Raw genomic sequence first — 27,702 nt, 5'->3', positions numbered from 1 at the left:
TCGCCATGTGGTCATTGAATAGGGTGATTCACCATTTTTGTCAAAAATTCGCCAAACAGCACAAATTCGCCATAAAAACATGGCGAACCAGGCTCATTGAATACCGCCCACTGTCCCTGTCACATGCAGCCCTGTCCTCACTGACACATCACTGATCTCCTGAAATACTCTGTGCTGCTGGTGGCCCTGCTCCTCCCACTATATAACTTTCAGTCTGTGGCTTCCTGCTGCCCCTATTCCCCTCCTCACATCATGTCACTGCCCCTGTCACATGCAGCCATGTCCTCACTGACATATCCCTCATCTCCTGATATACTCTGTGCTGCTGGGACCCTGCTCCTCCCACTATATAACTCTCAGTCTGTGGCTTCCTGCTGCCTCCATTCCCCTCCTCACATCATGTCACTGCCCCTGTCTCATGCAGCCCTGTCCTCACTGACACATCACTCATCTCCTGATATACTCTGTGCTGCTGGGGACCCTGCTCCTCCCACTATATAACTCTCAGTCTGTGGCTTCCTGATGCCCTCATTCCCCTCCTCACATCATGTCACTGCCCCTGTCACATGCAGCCCTTTCCTCACTGACACATCACTCATCTCCTGATATACTCTGTGCTGCTGGGGACCCTGATCCTCCCACTATATAACTATAAGTCTGTGGCTTCCTGCTGCCTCCATTCCCCTCCTCACATCATGTCACTGCCCCTGTCACGTGCAGCCCTGTCCTCACTGACACACCACTCATCTCCTGATATACTCTGTGCTGCTGGGGACCCTGCTTCTCCAACTATATACCTCTCAGTCTGTGGCTTCCTGCTGCCTCCATTCCCCTCCTCACATCATGTCACTGCCCCTGTCACATGCAGCCCTGTCCTCACTGACACATCACTTGTCTCCTGATATACTCTGTGCTGCTGGGGACCTTGCTCCTCCCACTATATAACTGTCAGTCTGTGGCTTCTTGCTGCCCCCATTCCCCTCCTCACATCATGTCAGTGCCCCTGTCACATGCAGCCCTTTCCTCACTGACACATCACTCATCTCCTGATATACTCTGTGCTGCAGGGACCCTGCTCCTCCCACTATATAACTATAAGTCTGTGGCTTCCTGCTGCCTCCATTCCCCTCCTCACATCATGTCACTGCCCCTGTCACATGCAGCCCTGTCCTCACTGACACATCACTCATCTCCTGATATACTCTGTGCTGCTGGGGATCCTGCTCCTCCCACTATATAACTCTCAGTCTGTGGCTTCCTGCTGCCTCCATTCCCCTCCTCACATCATGTCACTGCCCCTGTCACATGCAGCCCTGTCCTCACTGACACATCACTCATCTCCTGATATACTCTGTGCTGCTGGGGACCCTGCTCCTCCCACTATATAACTCTCAGTCTGTGGCTTCCTGCTGCCTCCATTCCCCTCCTCACATCATGTCACTGCCCCTGTCACATGCAGTTCTGTCCTCACTGACACATCGCTCATCTCCTGATATACTCTGTGCTGCTGGGGACCCTGCTCCTCCCACTATATAACTCTCAGTCTGTGGCTTCCTGCTGCCTCCATTCCCCTCCTCACATCATGTCACTGCCCCTGTCACATGCAGTTCTGTCCTCACTGACACATCGCTCATCTCCTGATATACTCTGTGCTGCTGGGGACCCTGCTCCTCCCACTATATAACTCTCAGTCTGTGGCTTCCTGCTGCCTCCATTCCCCTCCTCACATCATGTCACTGCCCGGTCACATGCAGCCCTGTCCTCACTGACACATCACTCATCTCCTTATATACTCTGTGCTGCTGGGGACCCTCCTCCCACTATATAACTCTCAGTCTGTGGCTTCCTGCTGCCTCCATTCCCCTCCTCACATCATGTCACTGCCCCTGTCACATGCAGCCCTGTCCTCACTGACACATCCCTCATCTCCTGATATACTCTGTGCTGCTGGGGACCCTCCTCCCACTATATAACTCTCAGTCTGTGGCTTCCCCTCCTGTGGCAGCTGTCCCTAAGCCCCAGTTATGAATGTGACAAGAGTGACATCTGTGATGATTGATGTGATGTGTAATAGAAGCGACTCCTCGTTACATAAATCCCGGTAACTGGTGCAGATTAGCTGTAATTAGGGTTTGAGGTTGATGACAGATTTCTCCTAGTAAGGAGACAGTGACAGACATTAGCCCCAAGGTGACCGGCGTGTGTCCTCAGTGCTGACACCAGCAGGACGGCGTCTGATTAATGGCGTCTGTCAGGTGGACACTGGTCCCGCTTATCACCGGTCATTACAGACTGAGCTGACGATAGACCGCACCAGATGCGATATATCAGGGGTGAGTACATCAGGCGGTGGGGCGGAAAGGTGAGCTGGAGATACGCATCGGCTGTGTTGGAAATATGACAGCCAATCAGCTCCTAACTGTCATGTTACAGGTAGGAGCTTTATAACTTTTTGAAGCTTGATACATCTCTCTCTTCCCCAGGCTTAATACATCTGCCCAGTGATCGGGGTAAGGCCACGTTCTGCCAACGCCTGGCTCATCTCCGACGTATTGGGAGAACCCTTGATTCACCGACACGATGCGATGAGGAAATGATCAAGGTCGTCAGGTGGAGGATCTGCTCCAGGGCTGACAGTGACGTCTGGGGCGGAGGATCCCCCCTGACCCCTGTGCACATTACAATCAGCGCTGGCTCGCGGCGATAAGCAGCCGCACAATGCACAGTGGATGGAGCGCTCGTCGCCATCATTCTTCCCCCCGTAATTGGGATCTGTGCAGCGCGCCAGCAACACTCTGGCCGACGCTGATATGCGACTATAAATTGTGATGTCCCGGCAGAAGGTCCATTGTTACGCTGCTTCCCGGAACACAATGGGCTGTAAGTGTGTGCGTCGGCTAGTACGGCGGCACTTCTGCCAGACATTATACACAGTGTTTATGGTGGATTTACAGTCTAGTTAAAGAGGAGGAGGCGGGGGGGGGGTAGGACCGGTGCCAATTTAAAGTGGAGATGGAGGAGAGCCAGAAATTTAATTTCTTATAGAATCTCCTGAATCTCGGCGAGGAGATGACGCTGCGGTAACATACTATAGATGCCGACGTGTCGGTATATGTGCAGTGACCTGGTGGGTGATACATGGCATTCCCACGGTGAGGGGGTTATACTGCACCAGGTCAGCAACGTCTGCGGTATATGTGTACCCTGCGCAGGCCGCCCCTGTACTGTAATCTAGCTACACATATCAACTGGAGGTGACCTGGAAAACATGACCTGCGTAGGACGCAGTGTGACAGACCCCATGCAGATTTCTAGTATGCAGAGGCGACTGACACTAACCAGGGGAGCTCATAGACCCCCCCGTACCCCCTGCAATGCATTCGGCAGCCCAGGATACATAGACGCCCAGACAGTCACCATCTTTCCTAGGTTCCGAGAGATCTCGTTAACATGGCTGCGATTTATACTGCGCTGCCAGAACCGTGTGTTATCCTCCGACACCAGGAACCAAAGCAAGACCACAGGAGAACGAAGCCAAGGGGCAGAACCGGGCATGGATAGCCTCTCATCTCCATGGCACAGAGCCTCTCATCTCCATGGCACAGGTACAGAACACGGTGGGCTGGCACCATGCTACCCCATGATGTTACATCTGCCCCACCTGCAGTGCACATGGTTTTGCCCATTTTGAGAACAAATATGCACTGCGATCAGATCTGAATAAGGGCCTATATTCCCGATCACCTGTACACACAGACACATACACATACAGACACATACACATACAGACACATACACATACAGACACATACACACACACATACACATACACACACACAGACACATACACACACAGACACATACACACACACAGACACATACACACACAGACACATACACACACACAGACACACACAGACACACACAGACACATACACACACACACACACACAGACACATACACACACAGACACATACACACACAGACACATACACACACAGACACATACACACACAGACACATACACACTAGGGCTAATCTTTTGTCAGAAGCCAATTACCCTAACATTATGTTTTTGTATTGTGGGGAGAAATTGGAGCCCCCAGCGATACCAACACAATCATGGGAAAACATGCAAACTCCACACAGACAGTTCCTTGATCTCATAAGGTGATTGGGTCAGTGATGTAACCACTATGTACCAGTAATTATATCTATAATACACAGTAGTGACATGACACACGGGCGCAGCGTGCGACATCGGGTACAAACTGTGCGGCAATTATCACCCTTCCCCTGTCATTGAATCCCCCCTATGTGATATGGCTGTGAGAGAGCTTTCCCATGTTTTCTGTAGCTGGGTCACAGCCTGACGCACCTGCCTGGCATAGACCCACCTACCACCGCGCCAGTGTAACTATAAGTGCCAGTTTGGTCCAGGTGTATTGTCACCTTCTGCAGCATAGCAGAGCACTTCATATTAACACTGGCATGATAGCGAGGGGTCGTTATGGGAAAGGCCCCCTGGATCTGGGGGACCACTGATGCCCGCTCCCATGGTTATACATGTAACACGCTGGCACTGACCTGGATCTTGATGGGCCAGGAGAAGTTGCTGACGTACACGTAGAACGTGATGTTGGGGTTGCTTCTGAAGTTGAACTTCTCACAGGAGAAACTGTCCCGATATTCCTTAATGTGAGTCTTGGCGACCAGCGCAACCTCTTCTCCGGATATCGTCCCGGCTGAGGACACACAAGACGGGTTATTAGGGGGGTGCCGGAGCTCAGCAACGTCTGTCTGTCTGTCCGGGCAATTCAGGATATACTGAGCACAGATGTCACCCGGGCTGGGAGTAACCAGGGGTAACCCCGGAGCTCAGCAACGTCTGTCTGTCTGTCCGGGCAATTCAGGATATACCGAGCACAGATGTCACCCGGGCTGGGAGTAACCAGGGGTAACCCCGGAGCTCAGCAACGTCTGTCTGTCTGTCTGTCTGTCCGGGCAATTCAGGATATACTGAGCACAGATGTCACCCGGGCTGGGAGTAACCAGGGGTAACCCCGGAGCTCAGCAACGTCTGTCTGTCTGTCTGTCTGTCCGGGCAATTCAGGATATACCGAGCACAGATGTCACCCCGGCTGGGAGTAACCAGGGGTAACCCCGGAGCTCAGCAACGTCTGTCTGTCTGTCTGGGCAATTCAGGATATACTGAGCACAGATGTCACCCGGGCTGGGAGTAACCAGGGGTAACCCCGGAGCTCAGCAACGTCTGTCTGTCTGTCTGTCTGTCCGGGCAATTCAGGATATACTGAGCACAGATGTCACCCCGGCTGGGAGTAACCAGGGGTAACCCCGGAGCTCAGCAACGTCTGTCTGTCTGTCCGGGCAATTCAGGATATACTGAGCACAGATGTCACCCGGGCTGGGAGTAACCAGGGGTAACCCCGGAGCTCAGCAACGTCTGTCTGTCTGTCCGGGCAATTCAGGATATACTGAGCACAGATGTCACCCAGGCTGGGAGTAACCAGGGGTAACCCCGGAGCTCAGCAACGTCTGTCTGTCTGTCCGGGCAATTCAGGATATACTGAGCACAGATGTCACCCGGGCTGGGAGTAACCAGGGGTAACCCCGGAGCTCAGCAACGTCTGTCTGTCTGTCTGTCTGTCCGGGCAATTCAGGATATACTGAGCACAGATGTCACCCGGGCTGGGAGTAACCAGGGGTAACCCCGGAGCTCAGCAACGTCTGTCTGTCTGTCTGTCTGTCTGTCTGTCCGGGCAATTCAGGATATACCGAGCACAGATGTCACCCCGGCTGGGAGTAACCAGGGGTAACCCCGGAGCTCAGCAACGTCTGTCTGTCTGTCTGGGCAATTCAGGATATACTGAGCACAGATGTCACCCGGGCTGGGAGTAACCAGGGGTAACCCCGGAGCTCAGCAACGTCTGTCTGTCTGTCTGTCTGTCCGGGCAATTCAGGATATACTGAGCACAGATGTCACCCCGGCTGGGAGTAACCAGGGGTAACCCCGGAGCTCAGCAACGTCTGTCTGTCTGTCCGGGCAATTCAGGATATACTGAGCACAGATGTCACCCGGGCTGGGAGTAACCAGGGGTAACCCCGGAGCTCAGCAACGTCTGTCTGTCTGTCCGGGCAATTCAGGATATACTGAGCACAGATGTCACCCGGGCTGGGAGTAACCAGGGGTAACCCCGGAGCTCAGCAACGTCTGTCTGTCTGTCCGGGCAATTCAGGATATACTGAGCACAGATGTCACCCGGGCTGGGAGTAACCAGGGGTAACCTACGTTATTCTTACTTGGCAACTACTAAGCCACAGCCTGTAAGTCATTGGTTCCCAAACGTGGTCCTAAAGGCATCCCGGCAGTCCAGGATTTCAGGATATCCATGTTCATGCGATTTAGGGCCTGTTATAGCAAGGCTGCAATTTTTGCAGACGGATAAAACCAAGCTGCGCAGCAGGTGGGGCAGATGTAACAGGTGCAAGATTTGGGGGAATTATTTTGTTTCTGTGCAGGGTAAATACTAACTGCTTTATTTTTACACTGCAATATAGATTCCAGTTTGAACACACCCCACCCAAATCTAACTGCACATGTTACATCTGCCCCCTCTGCAGCGCAGCATGGGTTTGTCCATCTGCAAACATTGCAGCCTTGCTAACAGGACTGAATGAGGCCCTTAGTCAGTGTGATTATACCATCTGTGCACAAGCAGGGATATCCCTGGAATGTTTGGGAACCTCGAGGAACCGCTGCATAGAGATATCATATATAGATTCCAATGTGGCTTCTACATATATTTATGTCATTCATTAACAGTTTCTTATATAGCGCAGCAGATTCCGTTACAGTGTCTTATATAGCGCAGCAGATTCTGTTACAGTGTCTTATATAGCGCAGCAGATTCCGTTACAGTGTCTTATATAGCGCAGCAGATTCCGTTGCAGTGTCTTATATAGCGCAGCAGATTCCGTTACAGCGTCTTATATAGCGCAGCAGATTCCGTTACAGTGTCTTATATAGCGCAGCAGATTCCGTTACAGTGGCTTATATAGCATAGCAGATTCCATTAGTGTCTTATATAGCACAGCAGATTCTGTTACAGCGTCTTATATAGCGCAGCAAATTCCGTTACAGTGTCTTATATAGCGCAGCAGATTCCGTTAGTGTCTTATATAGCGCAGCAGATTCCGTTACAGTGTGTTATATAGCGCAGCAGATTCCGTTACAGCGTCTTATATAGCGCAGCAGATTCCGTTACAGTATCTTATATAGCGCAGCAGATTCCGTTACAGTGTCTTATATAGCGCAGCAGATTCTGTTACAGTGTCTTATATAGCGCAGCAGATTCCATTACAGTGTCTTATATAGCGCAGCAGATTCCGTTACAGTGTCTTATATAGTGCAGCAGATTCCGTTACAGTGTCTTATATAGCGCAGCAGATTCCGTTACAGTGTCTTATATAGCGCAGCAGATTCCGTTACAGCGTCTTATATAGCGCAGCAGATTCCGTTACAGCGTCTTATATAGCGCAGCAGATTCCGTTACAGTGTCTTATATAGCGCAGCATATTCCGTTACAGTGTCTTATATAGCTAAGCATATTCCGTTACAGCGTCTTATATAGCGCAGCATATTCCGTTACAGTGTCTTATATAGCGCAGCAGATTCCGTTACAGCGTCTTATATAGCTAAGCATATTCCGTTACAGCGTCTTATATAGAGCAGCAGATTCCGTTACAGTGTCTTATATAGCGCAGCAGATTCCGTTGCAGTGTCTTATATAGCGCAGCATATTCCGTTACAGTCTCTTATATAGCGCAGCAGATTCCGTTACAGTGTCTTATATATAGCAGCAGATTCCGTTACAGTGTCTTATATAGCGCAGCAGATTCCATTACAGTGTCTTATATAGCGCAGCAGATTCTGTTACAGTGTCTTATATAGCGCAGCATATTCCGTTACAGTGTCTTATATAGTGCAGCAGATTCCGTTACAGCGTCTTATATAGCGCAGCAGATTCCGTTACAGTGTCTTATATAGCGCAGCAGATTCCGTTACAGCATCTTATATAGCGCAGCAGATTCCGTTACAGTGTCTTATACAGCGCAGCATATTCCGTTACAGTGTCTTATATAGCTAAGCATATTCCGTTACAGCGTCTTATATAGCGCAGCATATTCCGTTACAGTGTCTTATATAGCGCAGCAGATTCCGTTACAGCGTCTTATATAGCTAAGCATATTCCGTTACAGCGTCTTATATAGAGCAGCAGATTCCGTTACAGTGTCTTATATAGCGCAGCAGATTCCGTTGCAGTGTCTTATATAGCGCAGCATATTCCGTTACAGTGTCTTATATAGCGCAGCAGATTCCGTTACAGTGTCTTATATATAGCAGCAGATTCCGTTACAGTGTCTTATATAGCGCAGCAGATTCCGTTACAGCGTCTTATATAGCGCAGCAGATTCCGTTACAGCGTCTTATATAGCGCAGCAGATTCCGTTACAGTGTGTTATATAGCGCATCAGATTCTGTTACAGTGTCTTATATATAGCAGCAGATTCAGTTACAGTGTCTTATATAGCGCAGCATATTCCGTTACAGTGTCTTATATAGCGCAGCAGATTCCGTTACAGTGTCTTATATAGCGCAGCAGATTCCGTTACAGTGTCTTATATAGCAGCAGATTCCGTTACAGTGTCTTATATAGTGCAGCAGATTCCGTTACATTGTCTTATATAGCGCAGCAGATTCCGTTACAGAGTCTTATATAGCGCAGCAGATTCCGTTACAGTGTCTTATATAGCGCAGCAGATTCCGTTACAGCGTCTTATATAGCTAAGCATATTCCGTTGCGCTTTACATAGGGGACAGTGATACAGCAAACAGGGTATTTACAGACAGTCAGAGGTAGGAGGGCCCTGCTCACAAGCTTACAATCTATAGGGAAATAGGCATTGATACATAAGGATAGATACTGTATTCTTTATTGCATCGATTTCACCAGAATGCAAGGTTCTGTGACTGGTTCTGGAATTGGGTAAGCTGCCTGAAGAGATGAGTCTTCAGGGAACGCTTATAGGTTTGGAAACTGGAGGAGAGTCTTATTGTGCTTGGGAGGGCATTCCACAGAGTGGGTGCAGCACGAAGAAAGTCCTGCAGTCGGGAATGGGAGCGAGTAATGAGTGTGGATGAGACTCAGATCTTGGGAGGAGCGTAGAGGTCGTGTTGGATGATATTTTGAGATAAGAGAAGATATGTATGTTGGTGTAGTTTGGTTTATGGCTTTGTGTGTAAGTAGAAGAATTTTGTATTGAATACGGTAGAATACAGGTAACCAATGAAGTGACTGACAGAGTAGCTTTGCAGACGATGAACGTCTGGCTAGGAAGATTAGCCTCGCAGCTGCATTCATAATGGACTGTAGTGGTGAGAGTCTGTCTTGGGGAAGGCCAATAAGAAGACTATTGCAATAATCAATGCGTGAGATGATGAGATTACGGATTAGAGATTTTGCAGTGTCCTGTGTAAGGTAAGGGCGAATTTTAAATATGTTTTTTAGGTGCATGTGGCCTGATTTTCAGACAGATTGAATGTGGGGTACAAAGGAAAGTTCAGAGTCAAGGATAACACCTAGGCAGCGAGCTTGAGAGGTCGGAGTGATTGTCACATTCTCAACAGCGATAGAGATATCAGGTTGGTAACTACTATTTATTGGTGGAAATATAATTAATTCTGTTTTTAGAAATATTCAATTTGAGGCTGGCGACTAGCCTGCAGAGCTTGCCATCTAGTACCCTAGGTTCCTGTGCGCCGGCGTGGTGCGTTACGGGATGATCATTTGGCAGCCGCCTGATCGGTCGTCACATCTTCTACAGCGTGGGGAAGGTTACCACAAGCCGCCACTTGACATTTTTACAGGTTTCCTATAAATTGCTAATGTAATCTATGCAGATGACACGGGCCAGTAAATGGCTATCGCTGGAAGGCGGCCATCGGCCCATTCCTCAATCATCCGCGTCCTGCCAGCGCGCCCATTGTCGTGCTTACTATAGCAGCAATCACACAGGGTCAGGCGCGGCTCTTGGAAGAACATCAGTGTCCCTCATATAAATATGGATGTAATTACCAGCCTGCAATCAGCCGCAGCCGCACAATGGCCCCGTCAGAGGGGCGGGCGGCGGGATCTGCCAGGTAGACACAATCCGTAATAAGGTGAAACGTTCTCATCTGAGGGCACAGCCGGGAACCGCAGCCAGACACCGGAACGAGCACCGTCCGACTGGCTCACAGACAATGACTAAATGTCAGTGCAAGCAAAATGCCGACATGACAAATGGTCGACACAGGAAAGGTCAGTTAAATTTTATTATTTTTTTGTTTTTATTTGGGAAAGTGCGTTGAGCTCATCTGTACACCAAAAACCATCACCAGCCGATCCACGCAGGTCCCGATGCACTAAACCGGGATGTATGGTGCAACTCGCGGTAAACATGAAGAATCCTGTGTGCTTATCACCGGTCAGGAGAAACCGCGTGACTGGAAATATCTCCCCCGATCGCATATAACCGCCGCTTTACGCCCATCATCGCACACAACATGTACCCTCTCGCTAATTTAGGAGGCCACGGCTGAAATTGCAGTAATTCAGCGTATTTATGTCCTGCGAAGATGCAGCAATATACGGCGTATCCAGTAAACATCGTCAGCGTCTCAGAAAACGTATGAATAAGTTTATTAGGAGATAAATTTGACAGTAAACACGTCGGCTGAGTGCGCTCCCCGGAGCCAGCGCGCCGAACGCTAACACATTGTGCCAGTAAAAATTCATGGACTGCTAACCCGGAGGAGAACCTGCGTACGATGAAAGACGCCGTCGGAGGCTGCGTGATACATTACATCGGGGATTTACGACGCACACTTAACTTAGGGGCAGAATTGTGAGATTAGCGCAGCGGACTAGGAATTAAGGTGCTATGGTCCGGGGCTGTGATAAGGCGGAATAACCCGGAATAATCCCCACACATTCTAAGCTAGGACATAAGTGTAATATCCAGGGAAAGTGCCATCTCTTGCGACTGCTGTCCTTACTTCATAGCACCAACATGTGCCCCAGCGCTGTGCAATGCAGAAGCCTATCAAACCTACAATGACAGCAGGGGAAGACTGAGGTCTCGTCAGAGGCGTGAGGTGAGGGTGCTGAGGGTACGGGCGGAGGAATGGTAGCGCCACGTATGTATATAAGCAGTACATAACGGGGGAGGGCGGGGTGTATATCATGTACAGCCGCCCGCTCCCCCCACCTGACCATTTATTTCATACATTTTTGAAAATATGATGTCACGCAATTTGGCATTTTGGCACCATTTGTAGATTTTAAAAAAAGGTCAGAATTTTGCTTCTGAGAGACCCGTAGCAAACGTTCTGCATGAGCAAGAACACCAGTAACATTCACATGGCCAACACAATGTTACCTAGGAGACTGCAAGTAAACCACAACAAGTGCACAATCTAAGGTCCATACACACTGGGTGATTTTGCACAGCATGTATGGAAACGATTATGGGTAAACCGCTGGGCTGAAAACTGCTTAGTACATACACACTGCGTACACATGGAGCGTTTATTGCTCATTTCAGTGATTTTCCCGGGGTGGACGGCTTTCCGTAGAGGGCGCTATGTATAGATGACCACTCCCTGGTGATACCAGCAGATGAGCGGCGGTGGCCAGCGATGATGTGGAAGCGTACATCAGCACGCACCGCTCGTCCCTGCCCCGTTCGCTCAAACAAGTAAACTTATTCGGTCCCGTTCCCCTACAAACTGCCTGCAGCTCGGATGCCATGTTACTTGGGGCCTGATTCGAGTTTACTCGGTCCCCTGCAAATTTGCTCTGGGGGCTGATTTTCAGGTCACATGACTCCAGTGCCCGCCCCCTTTTTGGCCATCTCCTGCCCAGATAAAAGTCAGATCAGACCGACTCATAACTGCTATCGGGTGAAAAATCATTTGATGGTCAGTGTGACCGGACGCCTGCCCTTACGCTCTGGCTACGCCCATCGGGTCTACAAAAGGCGGTTCCTGGTCTCACGGGTCCTGGTCAATAGGGGATTACGTGTTACCATCAGTACCCGCCTGTTACTGACTCCGCCCACTACGCAGTGGGCAGGGATATCACTGCCATCACCATACTCCTACCACGTGGAGTCTGGAACCATTGTTACCTCCTCAGCCCCAAACGCTGGCACCTGAGTACTACCTGCTGGGGTGTATGCATCGACCCACTGCTGACACCCCCAACTGGCGTCGGTTGGTTCCCCACTGGTCACAGACCAGGCCTCTGCTACGGTAGCTGGCAGAGAGGAGCAGGTCGACGCTGGATGCATTAACCAGTACAGGAGGAGAACGGGACTAGGCATATTCCTATTGGTTGCAAGATGAAAACGGTCGTCATTGAGGCAAAATATGTTTATTTGCTCAAAGTTCTGAAAAGATCTCTGCTCCTATCTCTAGGATTCAGATCCAGGCAGATGTTACAGCATTCAGATCCAGGCAGATGTTACAGCATTCAGATCCAGGCAGATGTACAGCATTCAGATCCAGGCAGATGTTACAGCCTTCAGATCCAGGCAGATGTTACAGCATTCAGATCCAGGCAGATGTTACAGCATTCAGATCCAGGCAGATGTTACAGCATTCAGATCCAGGCAGATGTTACAGCATTCAGATCCAGGCAGATGTTACAGCATTCAGATCCAGGCAGATGTTACAGCATTCAGATCCAGGCAGATGTTACAGCATACAGATCCAGGCAGATGTTACAGCATTCAGATCCAGGCAGATGTACAGCATTCAGATCCAGGCAGATGTTACAGCATTCAGATCCAGGCAGATGTTACAGCATTCAGATCCAGGCAGATGTTACAGCATTCAGATCCAGGCAGATGTTACAGCATTCAGATCCAGGCAGATGTTACAGCATTCAGATCCAGGCAGATGTTACAGCATTCAGATCCAGGCAGATGTTACAGCATTCAGATCCAGGCAGATGTTACAGCATTCAGATCCAGGCAGATGTTACAGCATACAGATCCAGGCAGATGTTACAGCATTCAGATCCAGGCAGATGTTACAGCATTCAGATCCAGGCAGATGTACAGCTTTCAGATCCAGGCAGATGTTACAGCATTCAGATCCAGGCAGATGTACAGCATTCAGATCCAGGCAGATGTTACAGCATTCAGATCCAGGCAGATGTTACAGCATTCAGATCCAGGCAGATGTTACAGCATTCAGATCCAGGCAGATGTTACAGCATTCAGATCCAGGCAGATGTTACAGCATTCAGATCCAGGCAGATGTTACAGCATTCAGATCCAGGCAGATGTTACAGCATTCAGATCCAGGCAGATGTTACAGCATTCAGATCCAGGCAGATGTTACAGCATACAGATCCAGGCAGATGTTACAGCATTCAGATCCAGGCAGATGTACAGCATTCAGATTCAGGCAGATGTACAGCATTCAGATCCAGGCAGATGTACAGCATTCAGATTCAGGCAGATGTACAGCATTCAGATCCAGGCAGATGTACAGCATACAGATCCAGGCAGATGTACAGCATTCAGATCCAGGCAGATGTTACAGCATTCAGATCCAGGCAGATGTTACAGCATTCAGATCCAGGCAGATGTTACAGCATTCAGATCCAGGCAGATGTTACAGCATTCAGATCCAGGCAGATGTACAGCATTCAGATCCAGGCAGATGTACAGCATTCAGATCCAGGCAGATGTACAGCATTCAGATCCAGGCAGATGTACAGCATTCAGATCCAGGCAGATGTTACAGCATTCAGATCCAGGCAGATGTACAGCATTCAGATCCAGGCAGATGTACAGCATTCAGATCCAGGCAGATGTACAGCATTCAGATCCAGGCAGATCCAGGCAGATGTACAGCATTCAGATCCAGGCAGATGTACAGCATTCAGATCCAGGCAGGTGTACAGCATTCAGATCCAGGCAGATGTACAGCATTCAGATCCAGACAGATGAACAGCATTCAGATCCAGGCAGATGTACAACTTTCAGGGCTCCCAGGCAGATGTACAGCATACAGATCCAGGCAGATGTACAGCATACAGATCCAGGCAGATGTACAGCATTCAGATCCAGGCAGATGTACAGCATACAGATCCAGGCAGATGTTACAGCATTCAGATCCAGGCAGATGTTACAGCATTCAGATCCAGGCAGATGTTACAGCATTCAGATCCAGGCAGATGTTACAGCTTTCAGATCCAGGCAGATGGACAGCATTCAGATCCAGGCAGATGGACAGCATTCAGATCCAGGCAGATGTACAGCTTTCAGATCCACGCAGATGTGCAGATTTCAGGGCTCACAGGCAGATGTACAGCTTTCAGATCCAGGCAGATGTACAGCTTTCAGGGCTCACAGGCAGATGTACAGCTTTCAGATCCAGGCAAATGTACAGCATTCAGGGCTCACAGGCAGATGTACAGCTTTCAGCTCCCGGCAGATGTTACAGCATTCAGCTCCCGGCAGATGTACAGCTTTCAGATCCAGGCAGATGTTACAGCTTTCAGATCCAGGCAGATGTACAGCATTCAGATCCAGGCAGATGTACAGCATTCAGATCCAGGCAGATGTACAGCATTCAGATCCAGGCAGATGTACAGCATTCAGATCCAGGCAGATGTACAGCATTCAGATCCAGGCAGATGTACAGCATTCAGATCCAGGCAGATGTACAGCATTCAGATCCAGGCAGATGTACAGCATTCAGATCCAGGCAGATGTACAGCATTCAGATCCAGGCAGATGTACAGCATTCAGATCCAGGCAGATGTACAGCATTCAGATCCAGGCAGATGTACAGCATTCAGATCCAGGCAGATGTACAGCATTCAGATCCAGGCAGATGTACAGCATTCAGATCCAGGCAGATGTACAGCATTCAGATCCAGGCAGATGTACAGCATTCAGATCCAGGCAGATGTACAGCATTCAGATCCAGGCAGATGTACAGCTTTCAGATCCAGGCAGATGGACAGCATTCAGATCCAGGCAGATGTACAGCTTTCAGATCCACGCAGATGTGCAGATTTCAGGGCTCACAGGCAGATGTACAGCTTTCAGATCCAGGCAGATGTACAGCTTTCAGGGCTCACAGGCAGATGTACAGCATTCAGGGCTCACAGGCAGATGTACAGCTTTCAGCTCCCGGCAGATGTTACAGCATTCAGCTCCCGGCAGATGTACAGCTTTCAGATCCAGGCAGATGTTACAGCTTTCAGATCCAGGCAGATGTACAGCATTCAGATCCAGGCAGATGTACAGCATTCAGATCCAGGCAGATGTACAGCATTCAGATCCAGGCAGATGTACAGCATTCAGATCCAGGCAGATGTACAGCATTCAGATCCAGGCAGATGTACAGCATTCAGATCCAGGCAGATGTACAGCATTCAGATCCAGGCAGATGTACAGCATTCAGATCCAGGCAGATGTACAGCATTCAGATCCAGGCAGATGTACAGCATTCAGATCCAGGCAGATGTACAGCATTCAGATCCAGGCAGATGTACAGCATTCAGATCCAGGCAGATGTACAGCATTCAGATCCAGGCAGATGTACAGCATTCAGATCCAGGCAGATGTACAGCATTCAGATCCAGGCAGATGTACAGCATTCAGATCCAGGCAGATGTTACAGCATTCAGATCCAGGCAGATGTACAGCTTTCAGATCCAGGCAGAAGTACAGCATTCAGGGCTCACATGCAGATGTACAGCATTCAGATCCAGGCAGATGTACAGCATTCAGATCCAGGCAGATGTTACAGCATTCAGATCCAGGCAGATGTACAGCTTTCAGAACCAGGCAGAAGTACAGCATTCAGGGCTCACATGCAGATGTACAGCTTTCAGATCCAGACAGATGTACAGCTTTCAGGGCTCACAGGCCCTCCTATTATCTGGGACCATATTCACACCAGCCTAAATTCCCGTGTTGGGAGGCTAGTGCTGGTGTGTAAGGTTCCCAAGACAAAATCCTGGGAAAATTTCCTGGGATTCAACCCTGCTATGTAACAGGGTTTTTCCCAAGTTCAACCCGGGGACCTGGCCGGTGTGAAAGGGGTAGGGGTACTCACCCGGGTTACCAGTACTCGGTTTTCTGTCAGACTGGGGATCCACACAGGCAGCGGGAGCAGAGGACAGGACAGGAGGCGTATGTAGATGACACAGCTCTCCGGTGCCCTCACTGCAGTCGGTGAGCTGCATCATCTGCGCCCGCCGTCTGACCTGTCATCCGCGCCCGCCACCTGTGTGGATCCCCGGCCTGTACCGAGGACCAGCAACCTGGGGTGAGTAACCTCCACCCCCTGCTCATCTAGGCCGCCATCCTGCCACCTGCCCGCCTCCTTCCCACACCAGAAAATGCAGGGACTTTTCCAGTGTGAAAGGGCTCAACCCGGGAATGCCCCGGCATGATCCCTGGGCCACATTCCCTGGTGGGTCCCTGCATTTTCTGGTGTGAAAGGGGTATTACTCTAATACACAGTACCACAGGGGGTAAGCCCACCCTGTGGTCTACAACCAATCATCTTAAGTGCCAGAGCCGGGCATGTATTGGGCACATGCATACTCTGCATTGACCCTTATGGACAGAGGGGAGTGGTTACTCCTCTGAGCCACAGCCCACCTGGAGGGCCAGGTACCACCCAGGTGCCGGTCTGTCTGGCTACGGGGAAGGTTTCCCCTCCAAAAGCTACTTCCAGGAGCCTGCCAGGGGACCAGCTGAACACCTCTGGCCCAGACGTGAGCTCCAGCGATGGGCAGCCCTGGTCCCCTGCCCGGGTCTCCTGCACGCTGACTGAGAGCCCCATGGAGCTCCAGGGAACCATTCAGCTGGTTAGGAACTGATGTTCCCTGCAGCTCCCAGCTTGGAGGCTATCTGGGAAGGCAGTCAGTTATTGGGGTAAAAACTGGGGGAACCCAGCAGCCCACATGGATTCCCCTAGGACACAAGCAACCCAGTAAGTGTATTTTACATTTACAATACATTTAAATGATATGTGTGTTACACTGTATACACTGAGCGTGTGTGCAGCACAGCACAGCACAGGCTCCCAAACCACGACACAGCACATATTCTAAATAAAAACGCAGGTTTGCTGTTTTCCTGTGCCCAGCACTCAGCACCGGGCTCCCTTAGCCCTGCGGCTCCATCTCTCTCTCCCTCCCCCGATGCCTGGAGGCTATGTGGCGCAGCCGCTATCCTCTAGGCCCCCAGCACAGCAGGGTTAATTTTGATACTGCCTCGCTAGCAGCTGCAGCGCACCCAAGCCCGCTAGCAGCTCCATTCTGTACGTGACCTCGCTAGAGCCGCCGGGAGCGGTCCGGGGCTGCAGCGCACCCACATCTCTGCTCTAGGGATGGCCATCAATGATTTGAAATCGATGGTTTATAGCCGATGTTGAATTCTTTTGCCATCAATGTAAATGGCAAAACCAGATGGTTTCCCTACATCGATGGCAAAGGAGAACCAATGTTCCTTTCTTTTCCGGGCGCTGCACGATGGGAACCACAGGATCCGGACTCCCGGCTGCAGCCACCGACTGCCTCCGGCCCCTGCCTGTGGATGGAGCGCAGCTGCGGCGCATCATACAGCAGGCTGGAGCCTCCCATAGCATAGCTGCTCCCGGCACACCGCCGGCCCAGCTCTCCAACATGCAAGGTTAGAAAGGAAGGGCTTCCACGGGGCCCCAACATTACTAAATCAATTGTTTTTTTCATATTTTAAACACTCGTCGCCCAACGCCGTTAACAATTTCAACTTTGGCGCCATGCGCCCATTTCCCATAGTTGCGGTGGGCATGGAGGGTTAACCACTTCAGTGCCGCGGCAGCCATTGCCCATGTGGTCAGCAGGGTCTCCAGCCACAGTCGGCGTCCATAGAATGATAGTTTGTCAGTGTACACATCCATTCACATGCTGGCGCGGCGGGCGGGGTTTAAGTGCTCGCTAACTAGTCTGAATGTCAGAGTTGGTGAGCGAGGCTGGCACCCGGCTGTAAACGTCACTCCCTCCTCGGCAGATCCCATCTTCTCCCATAGGGGAGGCCGCTTTATCTGTGGCAATTCTGCCCTATTAATATATGTAAATCTATTAGCCCTGTCACATGCTGCTGGCGCTGCGCAGTGCAGAAGACAATTGCGCATGATTCATAGCTCTCATTCACCATCTCCCACCGGCCCCACGTCCTTCTCCGACGCCTGTTTCTAAAGTCACCGGCACCAAGAGGAGAAACTTTGCAGACAAAGGATGTGCATGTCACCAGAGAAGAGAACGTGGGAAACAGGGGTGTCAGCGCCCCAGAGGGCGCCCTATCTCCTCCAGCAGAAGAAGCCCATTGTCTGATATCAACGTTAAGGTTAATAATTAATTGTGAATCTGGAATCTTTGTCTCCCTGCGAGTGAGAAGCAATTTATCTTAATTAAAATCATAACATTTCATAACACCAACATTTTTATTTTTTGGGTATTTCATTATGACAAAACCATTTGCTACAAAGTCATTTTAATTGAATAAGGAGAAAACTGAACACGTTAATGAAGCTTTATTCAGATGGAAGTTATCTGAGGTTTAAGAAATGTCATTAATGAGAGCGGAATGACAATGGCCGGGGGGGGAGGAAGAGGCGCAGAAGAAACAGGACCATTCCCAGCGAGCTGCGGAACGCTGTACCCCCATATACTGTATATACTCTGTACCCCTATATACATACTGTGAGGAGGTATAGAGAGAGGCAGAGGAAGAGATGGACAGGGACAGTATCAATAAGGGGTAATCCTGTAATTCTAGTACCGCAGGACTAGAGGTCAGGCCAGGAGGGGGGCAAGGTCGGGTACCGTTGTTACCACAGATATTTTTACCTGCATACGGAATGCTATGCAACAAGAAACACTGTACCACTCCATTCCTTATACAGATACAGCGGCAGTCACACACTGAATATAGGCATGGCACATATAATTTTAATCAGCAGAAGCTGTTTGCGAGTCCTATTCTGATGTAGATATAAAGACACTCAGCACTACAGAGTCACGTGGAGCTCACACGCTCTGTATACCGCACGGGGGATAGATGTGTGTGGACACACGTTAGGATGAACATATTTGGTTATTACCTGTGGAGCCGATAGACCAGGTGATGTTGAGGTTAAAATTGTTGGAAGCATTAATGGAGATGTCCAAATTCTTATTTGACTGAAAACACAAATAAAACAAAGTTACAAAGAGTAAAAGTCAGACTGGAGGCTATAACACAGAGGATGCACAGTACACTACTACACAGAGGATGCACAGTACACTACTACACAGAGGATGCACAGTACACTACTACACAGAGGATGCACAGTACACTACTACACAGAGGATGCACAGTACACTGCTACACAGAGGATGCACAGTACACTACTACACAGAGGATGCACAGTACGCTATAACACAGAGGATGCACAGTACACTACTACACAGAGGATGCACAGTACACTACTACACAGAGGATGCACAGTACACTATAACACAGAGGATGCACAGTACACTACTACACAGAGGATGCACAGTACACTACTACACAGAGGATGCACAGTACACTACTACACAGAGGATGCACAGTACACTACTACACAGAGGATGCACAGTACACTGCTACACAGAGGATGCACAGTACACTACTACACAGAGGATGCACAGTACGCTATAACACAGAGGATGCACAGTACACTACTACACAGAGGATGCACAGTACACTACTACACAGAGGATGCACAGTACACTATAACACAGAGGATGCACAGTACACTACTACACAGAGGATGCACAGTACACTACTACACAGAGGATGCACAGTACACTACTACACAGAGGATGCACAGTACACTACTACACAGAGGATGCACAGTACACTACTACACAGAGGATGCACAGTACACTACTACACAGAGGATGCACAGTACACTACTACACAGATGATGCACAGTACACTATAACACAGAGGATGCACAGTACACTATAACACAGAGGATGCACAGTACACTACTACACAGAGGATGCACAGTACACTACTACACAGAGGATGCACAGTACACTACTACACAGAGGATGCACAGTACACTACTACACAGAGGATGCACAGTACACTACTACACAGAGGATGCACAGTACACTACTACACAGAGGATGCACAGTACACTACTACACAGAGGATGCACAGTACACTACTACACAGAGGATGCACAGTACACTGCTACACAGAGGATGCACAGTACACTACTACACAGAGGGGTTCTGTAGGGCATTAGTGGGGTGCTGCTGTCCTGCGCTGGCTCTGCTGTCACCGCATCCCCTGCTCTGTCACATGTGACTGTTCTGGTTCTGTAGGACATTAGTGGGGTGCTGCTGTCCTGCCAGGCTCTGCTGTCACCGCATCCCCTGCTCGGTCACATGTGACTGTCCTGGTTCTGTAGGGCATTAGTGGGGTGCTGCTGTCCTGCGCAGGCTCTGCTGTCACCACTTCCCCTGCTCTGTCCCATGTGACTGTCCTGGTTCTGTAGGGCATTAGTAGGGTGCTGCTGTCCTGCGCTGGCTCTGCTGTCACCGTGTCCCCCTGCTCTGTCCCATGTGACTGTCCTGGTTCTGTAGGGCATTAGTGGGGTGCTGCTGTCCTGCGCAGGCTCTGCTGTCACCGCGTCCCCTGCTCTGTCCCATGTGACTGTCCTGGTTCTGTAGGGCATTAGTGAGGTACTGCTGTCCTGCGCTGGCTCTGCTGTCACCACGTCCCCTGCTCTGTCCCATGTGACTGTCCTGGTTCTGTAGGGCAATAGTGGGGTGCTGCTGTCCTGCGCAGGCTCTGCTGTCACCGCATCACATGCTCTGTCACATGTGACTCTCCTGGTTCTGTAGGGCATTAGTGGGGTGCTGCTGTCCTGCGCAGGCTCTGCTGTCACCGCATCCCCTACTCTGTCCCATGTGACTGTCCTGGCTTAGTAGGGCATTAGTGGGGTGCTGCTGTCACCGCGTCCCCTGCTCTGTTCCATGTGACTGTCCTGGTTCTGTAGGGCATTAGTGGGGTGCTGCTGTCCTGCGCTGGCTCTGTTGTCACCCTGTCCCCTGCTTTGTCCCATATCACTGTCCTGGTTCTGAAGGACATTAGTGGGGTGCTGCTGTCCTGCGCAGGCTCTGTTGTCACCGCGTCCCCTGCTCTGTCCCATGTGACAGTCCTGGTTCTGTAGGGCATTAGTGGGGTGCTGCTGTCCTGCACAGGAACCGCTGTCACCGCGTCCCCTGCTCTGTCACATGTGACTGTTCTGGTTCTGTAGAGCATTAGTGGGGTGCTGCTGTCCTGCGCTGGCTCTGCTGTCACCGTGTCCCCCTGCTCTGTCACATGTGACTGTCCTGGTTCTGTAGGGCATTAGTGGGGTGCTGCTGTCCTGTGCAGGCTCTGCTGTCACCGCGTTCCCTGCTCTGTCCCATGTGACTGTCCTGGTTCTGTAGGGCATTAGTGGGGTGCTGCTGTCCTGCGCTTGCTCTGCTGTCACCACGTCCCCTGCTCTGTCCCATGTGACTCTCCTGGTTCTGTAGGGCATTAGTGGGGTGCTGCTGTCCTGCGCAGGCTCTGCTGTCACCGCATCCCCTACTCTGTCCCATGTGACTGTCCTGGCTTAGTAGGGCATTAGTGGGGTGCTGCTGTCCTGCGCAGGCTCTGCAGTCACCGCGTCCCCTGCTCTGTTCCATGTGACTGTCCTGGTTCTGTAGGACATTAGTGGGGTGCTGCTGTCCTGCCAGGCTCTGCTGTCACCGCATCCCCTGCTCTGTCCCATGTGACAGTCCTGGTTCTGTAGGGCATTAGTGGGGTGCTGCTGTCCTGCGCAGGCTCTGCAGTCACCGCGTCCCCTGCTCTGTCCCATGTGACTGTCCTGGTTCTGTAGGGCATTAGTGGGGTGCTGCTGTCCTGCGCTGGCTCTGTTGTCACCCTGTCCCCTGCTTTGTCCCATATCACTGTCCTGGTTCTGTAGGGCATTAGTGGGGTGCTGCTGTCCTGCGCAGGCTCTGCTGTCACCGCGTCCCCTGCTCTGTCCCATGTGACTGTCCTGGTTCTGTAGGGCATTAGTGGGGTGCTGCTGTCCTGCACAGGCTCTGCTGTCACCGCATCCCCTGCTCTGTTCCATGTGACTGTCCTGGTTCTGTAGGACATTAGTGGGGTGCTGCTGTCCTGCGCAGGCTCTGCTGTCACCACGTCCCCTTCTCTGTCACATGTGACTGTCCTGGTTCTGTAGGGCATTGGTGGGGTGCTGCTGTCCTGCGCAGGCTCTGCTGTCACCACGTCCCCTTCTCTGTCACATGTGACTGTCCTGGTTCTGTAGGGCATTGGTGGGGTGCTGCTGTCACCGCGTCCCCTGCTCTGTCACGTGTGACTGTCCTGGTTCTGTAGGACATTAGTGGGGTGCTGCTGTCCTGCGCTGGCTCTGCTGTCACCGTGTCCCCTGCTCTGTCACATGTGACTGTCCTGGTTCTGTAGGACATTAGTGGGGTGCTGCTGTCCTGCGCAGGCTCTGCTGTCACCACGTCCCCTTCTCTGTCACATGTGACTGTCCTGGTTCTGTAGGACATTAGTGGGGTGCTGCTGTCCTGCGCAGGCTCTGCTGTCACCGCGTCCCCTGCTCTGTCCCATGTATCACTGGCTCAGATCTGGAATATGACTCAGGGACTGGAACCGACATGGAATTTGTGAGACCATCTGTACAATGGATGGAGCTGCCGCCTAATTACAGCAAATGACAGCACTGCAGACGCACGGAGCCGTATGGAGGATGGTGACGGAGGCACTGATGTGTAGTGACCTCACCTGCTCGGGGTTGGCAATGAAGTTGATGGCCGTGTGATGACGATCATCTTCCTGAATGAGGCTGAATGTAAACTGATAGTCAATCAGAAGGCTGTCTGCGGGGAAACAGAGGAGATCAATCATTATTGTATCATGCTGCAATACATATCTCTCCAACTGCACACAAGCTGTGCACTTGGCCATCATCCTGTTATACACAGGGGCATTGTGACTACACTACACAATATTACACAGAGGGCACATACTGTACCTGCCTATCAGTATTGTCATACACTCCTCATTGCAGGGGCTGGCAGTGGATTCCAGACTTTGGAAGGGGACGCGCGCGTGTCCCGTTACAATGGAGCTCCCCTCGTCGCAGGTCCCTGCCATGTTCCCCCGCCTCCCCGCACCACCCCCTAACCCTGCCTTCCTGCACGAGCCCCGTCTTCCTGCACGAGTCCTGCCATTCCCTGCCTTCCTGCACGAGTCCCGCCTTCCTGCACCAGTCCCGCCTTCCTGCACGAGCCCCGCCTTCCTACACGAGCCCAGCCTTCCTGCACGAGCCCAGCCTTCCTGCACGAGCCCCGCCTTCCTGCACGAGTCCTGCCATGCCCCGTCTTCCTGCACGAGTCCTGCCTTCCTGCATGAGTCCTGCCTTCCTGCACGAGCCCCGCCTTCCTGCACGAGTCCTGCCATGCCCCGTCTTCCTGCACGAGTCCTGCCTTCCTGCACGAGTCCTGCCTTCCTGCATGAGTCCTGCCTTCCTGCACGAGTCCTACCATGCCCCGTCTTCCTGCACGAGTCCTGCCTTCCTGCACGAGTCCTGCCTTCCTGCATGAGTCCTGCCTTCCTGCACGAGCCCCGCCTTCCTGCACGAGTCCTTCCATGCCTTACCTTCCTGCACGAGCCCCGCCTTCCTGCACGAGTCCTGCAATGCCCTGCCTTCCTGCACGAGTCCTGCCATTTCCTGCCTTCCTGCACGAGACTTGCCTTTTTGCACGAGACCTGCCTTCCTGCACGAGTCCTGCCTTCCGGCGTGAGTCCTGCCATTCCCTGCCTTCCTGCAAGAGCCCCGCCTTCCTGCACGAGTCCTGCCATGCCCTGCCTTCCTGCACGAGCCCCACCTTCCTGCACGAGTCCTGCCATTCCCTGCCTTCCTGCACGAGTCCTGCCTTCCTGCACGAGCCCCGCCTTCCTGCACAAGTCCTGCCATGCCCTGCCTTCCTGCACGAGCCCCGCCTTCCTGCACGAGTCCTGCCTTCCTGCACGAGCCCTGCCTTCTTGCACGAGTCCTGCCTTCCTGCACGAGTCCTACCTTCCTGCACGAGTCCTGCCTTCTTGCACGTGTCCTGCCTTCCTGCACGAGACCTGCCTTCCTACACGAGTCCTGCCTTCCTGCACGAGTCCTGCCTTCCTGCACGAGTCCTGCCTTCCTGCACGAGTCCTGCCTTCCTGCACGAGTCCTGCCTTCCTGCACGAGACCTGCCTTCCTGCACGAGACCTGCCTTCCTCAGAGCTCTGAAAAACTTATGTCAACCTTTTCATATGTCAACATTCTGTTTGTGTTGACCTAGTGAATAATTAATTTTTTGCCAAGGTCTGTTATATAATCCACACCTGGGATGGCAATCAATGATGGTTTATGGCCGATGGAGAATATTTTGAGTACCATTGGCATGTTAGGCACTTGTCACAGGAGTATTATGTCTATATATATATATATATATATATATATATATATATATATATATATATATATGTATATATAACAACACACTCAGACGGGTGGCACTCCAGAAAAAATGACAATAATCAAACGGTCAGGTGATCCAACGTTTCAAATGTTATTACAACATTTTTCATCAGGGTGTCACACCCTGATGAAAAATGTTGTAATAACATTTGAAACGTTGGATCACCTGACCGTTTGATTATTGTCATTTCTGGAGTGCCACCCGTCTGTGTGTTGTTATATATTGGAGTGGGTCTCATTCCCCTCTCCTGGGAGGGCACCCAACCCGTTTGTCTGCTGCTGCATGGAGTGCCGGCCACCCTCTGGACCCAATATATATGTATATATATATATATATATATATATATATATATATATATATATATATAGGTACGTGTATCATGCGGCACTCAGGACAACTTCCATAAAGAAGATACTTGGACACACAGGTGCGTTTCAACGTTTCAATTGTATTTCACAATTTTCATCAGGAATTGTGAAATACAATTGAAACGTTGAAACGCACCTGTGTGTCCAAGTATCTTCTTTATGGAAGTTGTCCTGAGTGCCGCATGATACACGTACCTATTTCTCCTCTCCGTTTGGAATTGGATGTGGGGCACCGGACCAAGCTACTACTTCATCCCAGTGCCGGGTCATTCTCCCAAGTATATATATATATATATATAGTCTGTGCAAGGGTCCGGCACTGTCAGCCACCTCTGGCAAACTGCTCTGGCTTGGCCCGGGTGCCCGTTCATCCAGAGGAACCCTCTGGTACATACAAGTCAAAGGTCAGAAAGAACGTCACTCCCGGCTCTTGTAAGTTAACAAATAAGTTTTATCTGTGTGTGCCACACACACAGATCAAACTTATTTGTTAACTAACAAGAGCCGGGAGTGACGTTCTTTCTGACCTTTGACATATATATATATATATATATATATATATATTTTGTGTGGGTGTCCGGCACTCCCCGCTCTTATCATACAATGCTGCTGCCCGGGTGCCTTCTTAGTGGTATGGTGTCCACAAATATATCCTTCAAAAAAGCAGGCATCACTCCGGGGCTTTAGGTGAAGCAATCAGGTGAAGTTTATTACTTCCACGGTCTATGCCGTTTCGGGTATTTAACCCTTCGCCAGGACCATAGGAAATCACAACAAAATAGTTGTTACACTATTTTGTTGTGATTTCCTATGGTCCTGACGAAGGGTTAAATACCGGAAACGGCATAGACCGTGGAAGTAATAAACTTCACCTGATTGCTTCACCTAAAGCCCCGGAGTGATGCCTGCTTTTTTGAAGGATATATATATATATATATATATATATATATATATATATATATATATATATATATATACCAACTTTTGTGCCCCCTCCTCCAGAAAAGTCAAGCATGGTTTGCGATAGGGGGTGTAGCAGGTGGAGAGATGGGTCATCAGGGGGTGTGGGTTCTATAAGTGGGCACCTGAGGGGGGTGCAGGGGACTTGGTTTTTGGGAGCCTCCCAGCCATTCCGGTAGAGTAGGTTGGTATGGGGGTATGACAGTGTTTCGGTGTATGTCTGTGGTCTCTATCATAGCACCAAGTAACCGCGGCCAGCGAGAATTACAGGGGAGACTGGATGCGCCAGTGATGTGAGCGATGGTGCAGAGATCTGTCGCAGGGCGTGTGAGGATTTTTGCACTGGTTAATGGCAGCCGCGCCTGATCTGTGCGCACCTCTGAATGAGGCCCAATGCCTGATCTTTTTCATCAGATAAGAGGAAAGGTGCAGGCAGAACACAACATGTGACATCTGAGGATACGCAGAGCGACTGACTTATTACACAATAAGGGAACTGGAAATATCCCATGGCAACAGAGAATCTCATATGTTGGGCCCAAGTAGAAGCCCTAGATAATAAAAGTTCTGATTTTCCCAGAGACAAAACTTCATGTGCCCAGTGTGACTCGGAAGAACAAGTCTGCCCCCTGCTGGGCGCCGCTGCTTACTGTCTCTTGTGGGAGAGAAAAACATTTCTGTAAAACGTGTTCCTAGGACGGATTTGTGGGGGGCCGATAATAACGGCTCTACGGGTAATTATGTCACAGAAAAGGATATACAGTAACATGTGCTACACTGCTCCAGGAATATGACAGCGGAGCTGTGATGGGGCCGCACAGAAGAGTATATCTGTGACTATATATACATACACACACACAGTATATATATATACCTGCTACATCACCGTACTGACACAGGCCAGTCCTACGTTACTGTACCAAGGCTGGCATTACCCAGGAACCAGGGCACAATGCACATACAGAAGAACCACTGTGCCCTCAGGTATGTTCTGCTAATGTAACAGATGCTCGGTTCCCTGGGTCCCTGTAAGATCCCGCTGGGTCCTAGTGATCAATGCCTGCCTCCCAAATCATATATTATATTGCCCAGCATATGCGTCACACCGGGTACAGCTGGCAACTAAGTATGCCTCTGTATAAGGACGTACAGTACAGGGAAAAGGACTCATCTAATAAAGGATATACTGATGGATGGAAAGACGACACCAGCATTAGGTCAAAATGTGCGTCAACCACTCACTAGGGTGGAGAATATAATACTGTGCCGGGTGCAGCGCACCATGTGAGGCGGCGCGGCGCAGCGTTGCGGTGTCCATGTCGACATTTGGGACAAGAAAAAAGTTAAACACCCATGACGACCTTTTGACTGGCGACTGTGTCTATATGGTTGACCTAATGCTTGTGTTGACCTTCCTTCCATGTCGACCGTAAGCATCTCAACCTATTTCAGGAGCCATGTCGACCTTGGGTTGGCCGACTCAATGACCCAAACCCACCAAATGTGAGCGACGCCGGCATTTGTAGCAGATATTTTACACATCTCTCACAGAGACGTTGGCACTCAGAGGGTTAATATTCCAGGACCAAGCATTTACTGCTGGGCGGTGGACACAGGACCTAGATGGTATTATAGATATGTAGGCGGTGGACACAGGACCATGGTATTATAG

General features: G+C 50.5%; 1 protein-coding gene across 1 annotated transcript in view; it reads right to left on the bottom strand.

The window, feature by feature from the left end:
* Positions 1-27,702, bottom strand: part of ATRNL1 (attractin like 1) — a 656,009-nt gene that overhangs the window by 268,787 nt on the left and 359,520 nt on the right. Inside the window, exons 23-25 of the mRNA XM_083149894.1 lie at positions 22,967-23,061; positions 19,248-19,326; positions 4,589-4,746 (exon numbers count right to left, since the gene is read on the bottom strand). Of these exons, the coding sequence (XP_083006020.1) occupies positions 4,589-4,746; positions 19,248-19,326; positions 22,967-23,061 (332 nt within the window). The remainder of the gene's footprint in view (positions 1-4,588; positions 4,747-19,247; positions 19,327-22,966; positions 23,062-27,702) is intronic.

The sequence above is a fragment of the Crinia signifera genome, chromosome 6, assembly GCF_055691185.1.
Source record: "Crinia signifera chromosome 6, ASM5569118v1, whole genome shotgun sequence".
NCBI lineage: Eukaryota > Metazoa > Chordata > Amphibia > Anura > Myobatrachidae > Crinia > Crinia signifera.
The sequence above is the reverse complement of the archived record's forward strand: the minus strand, read 5'-3'. Positions and strand labels throughout refer to the sequence as shown.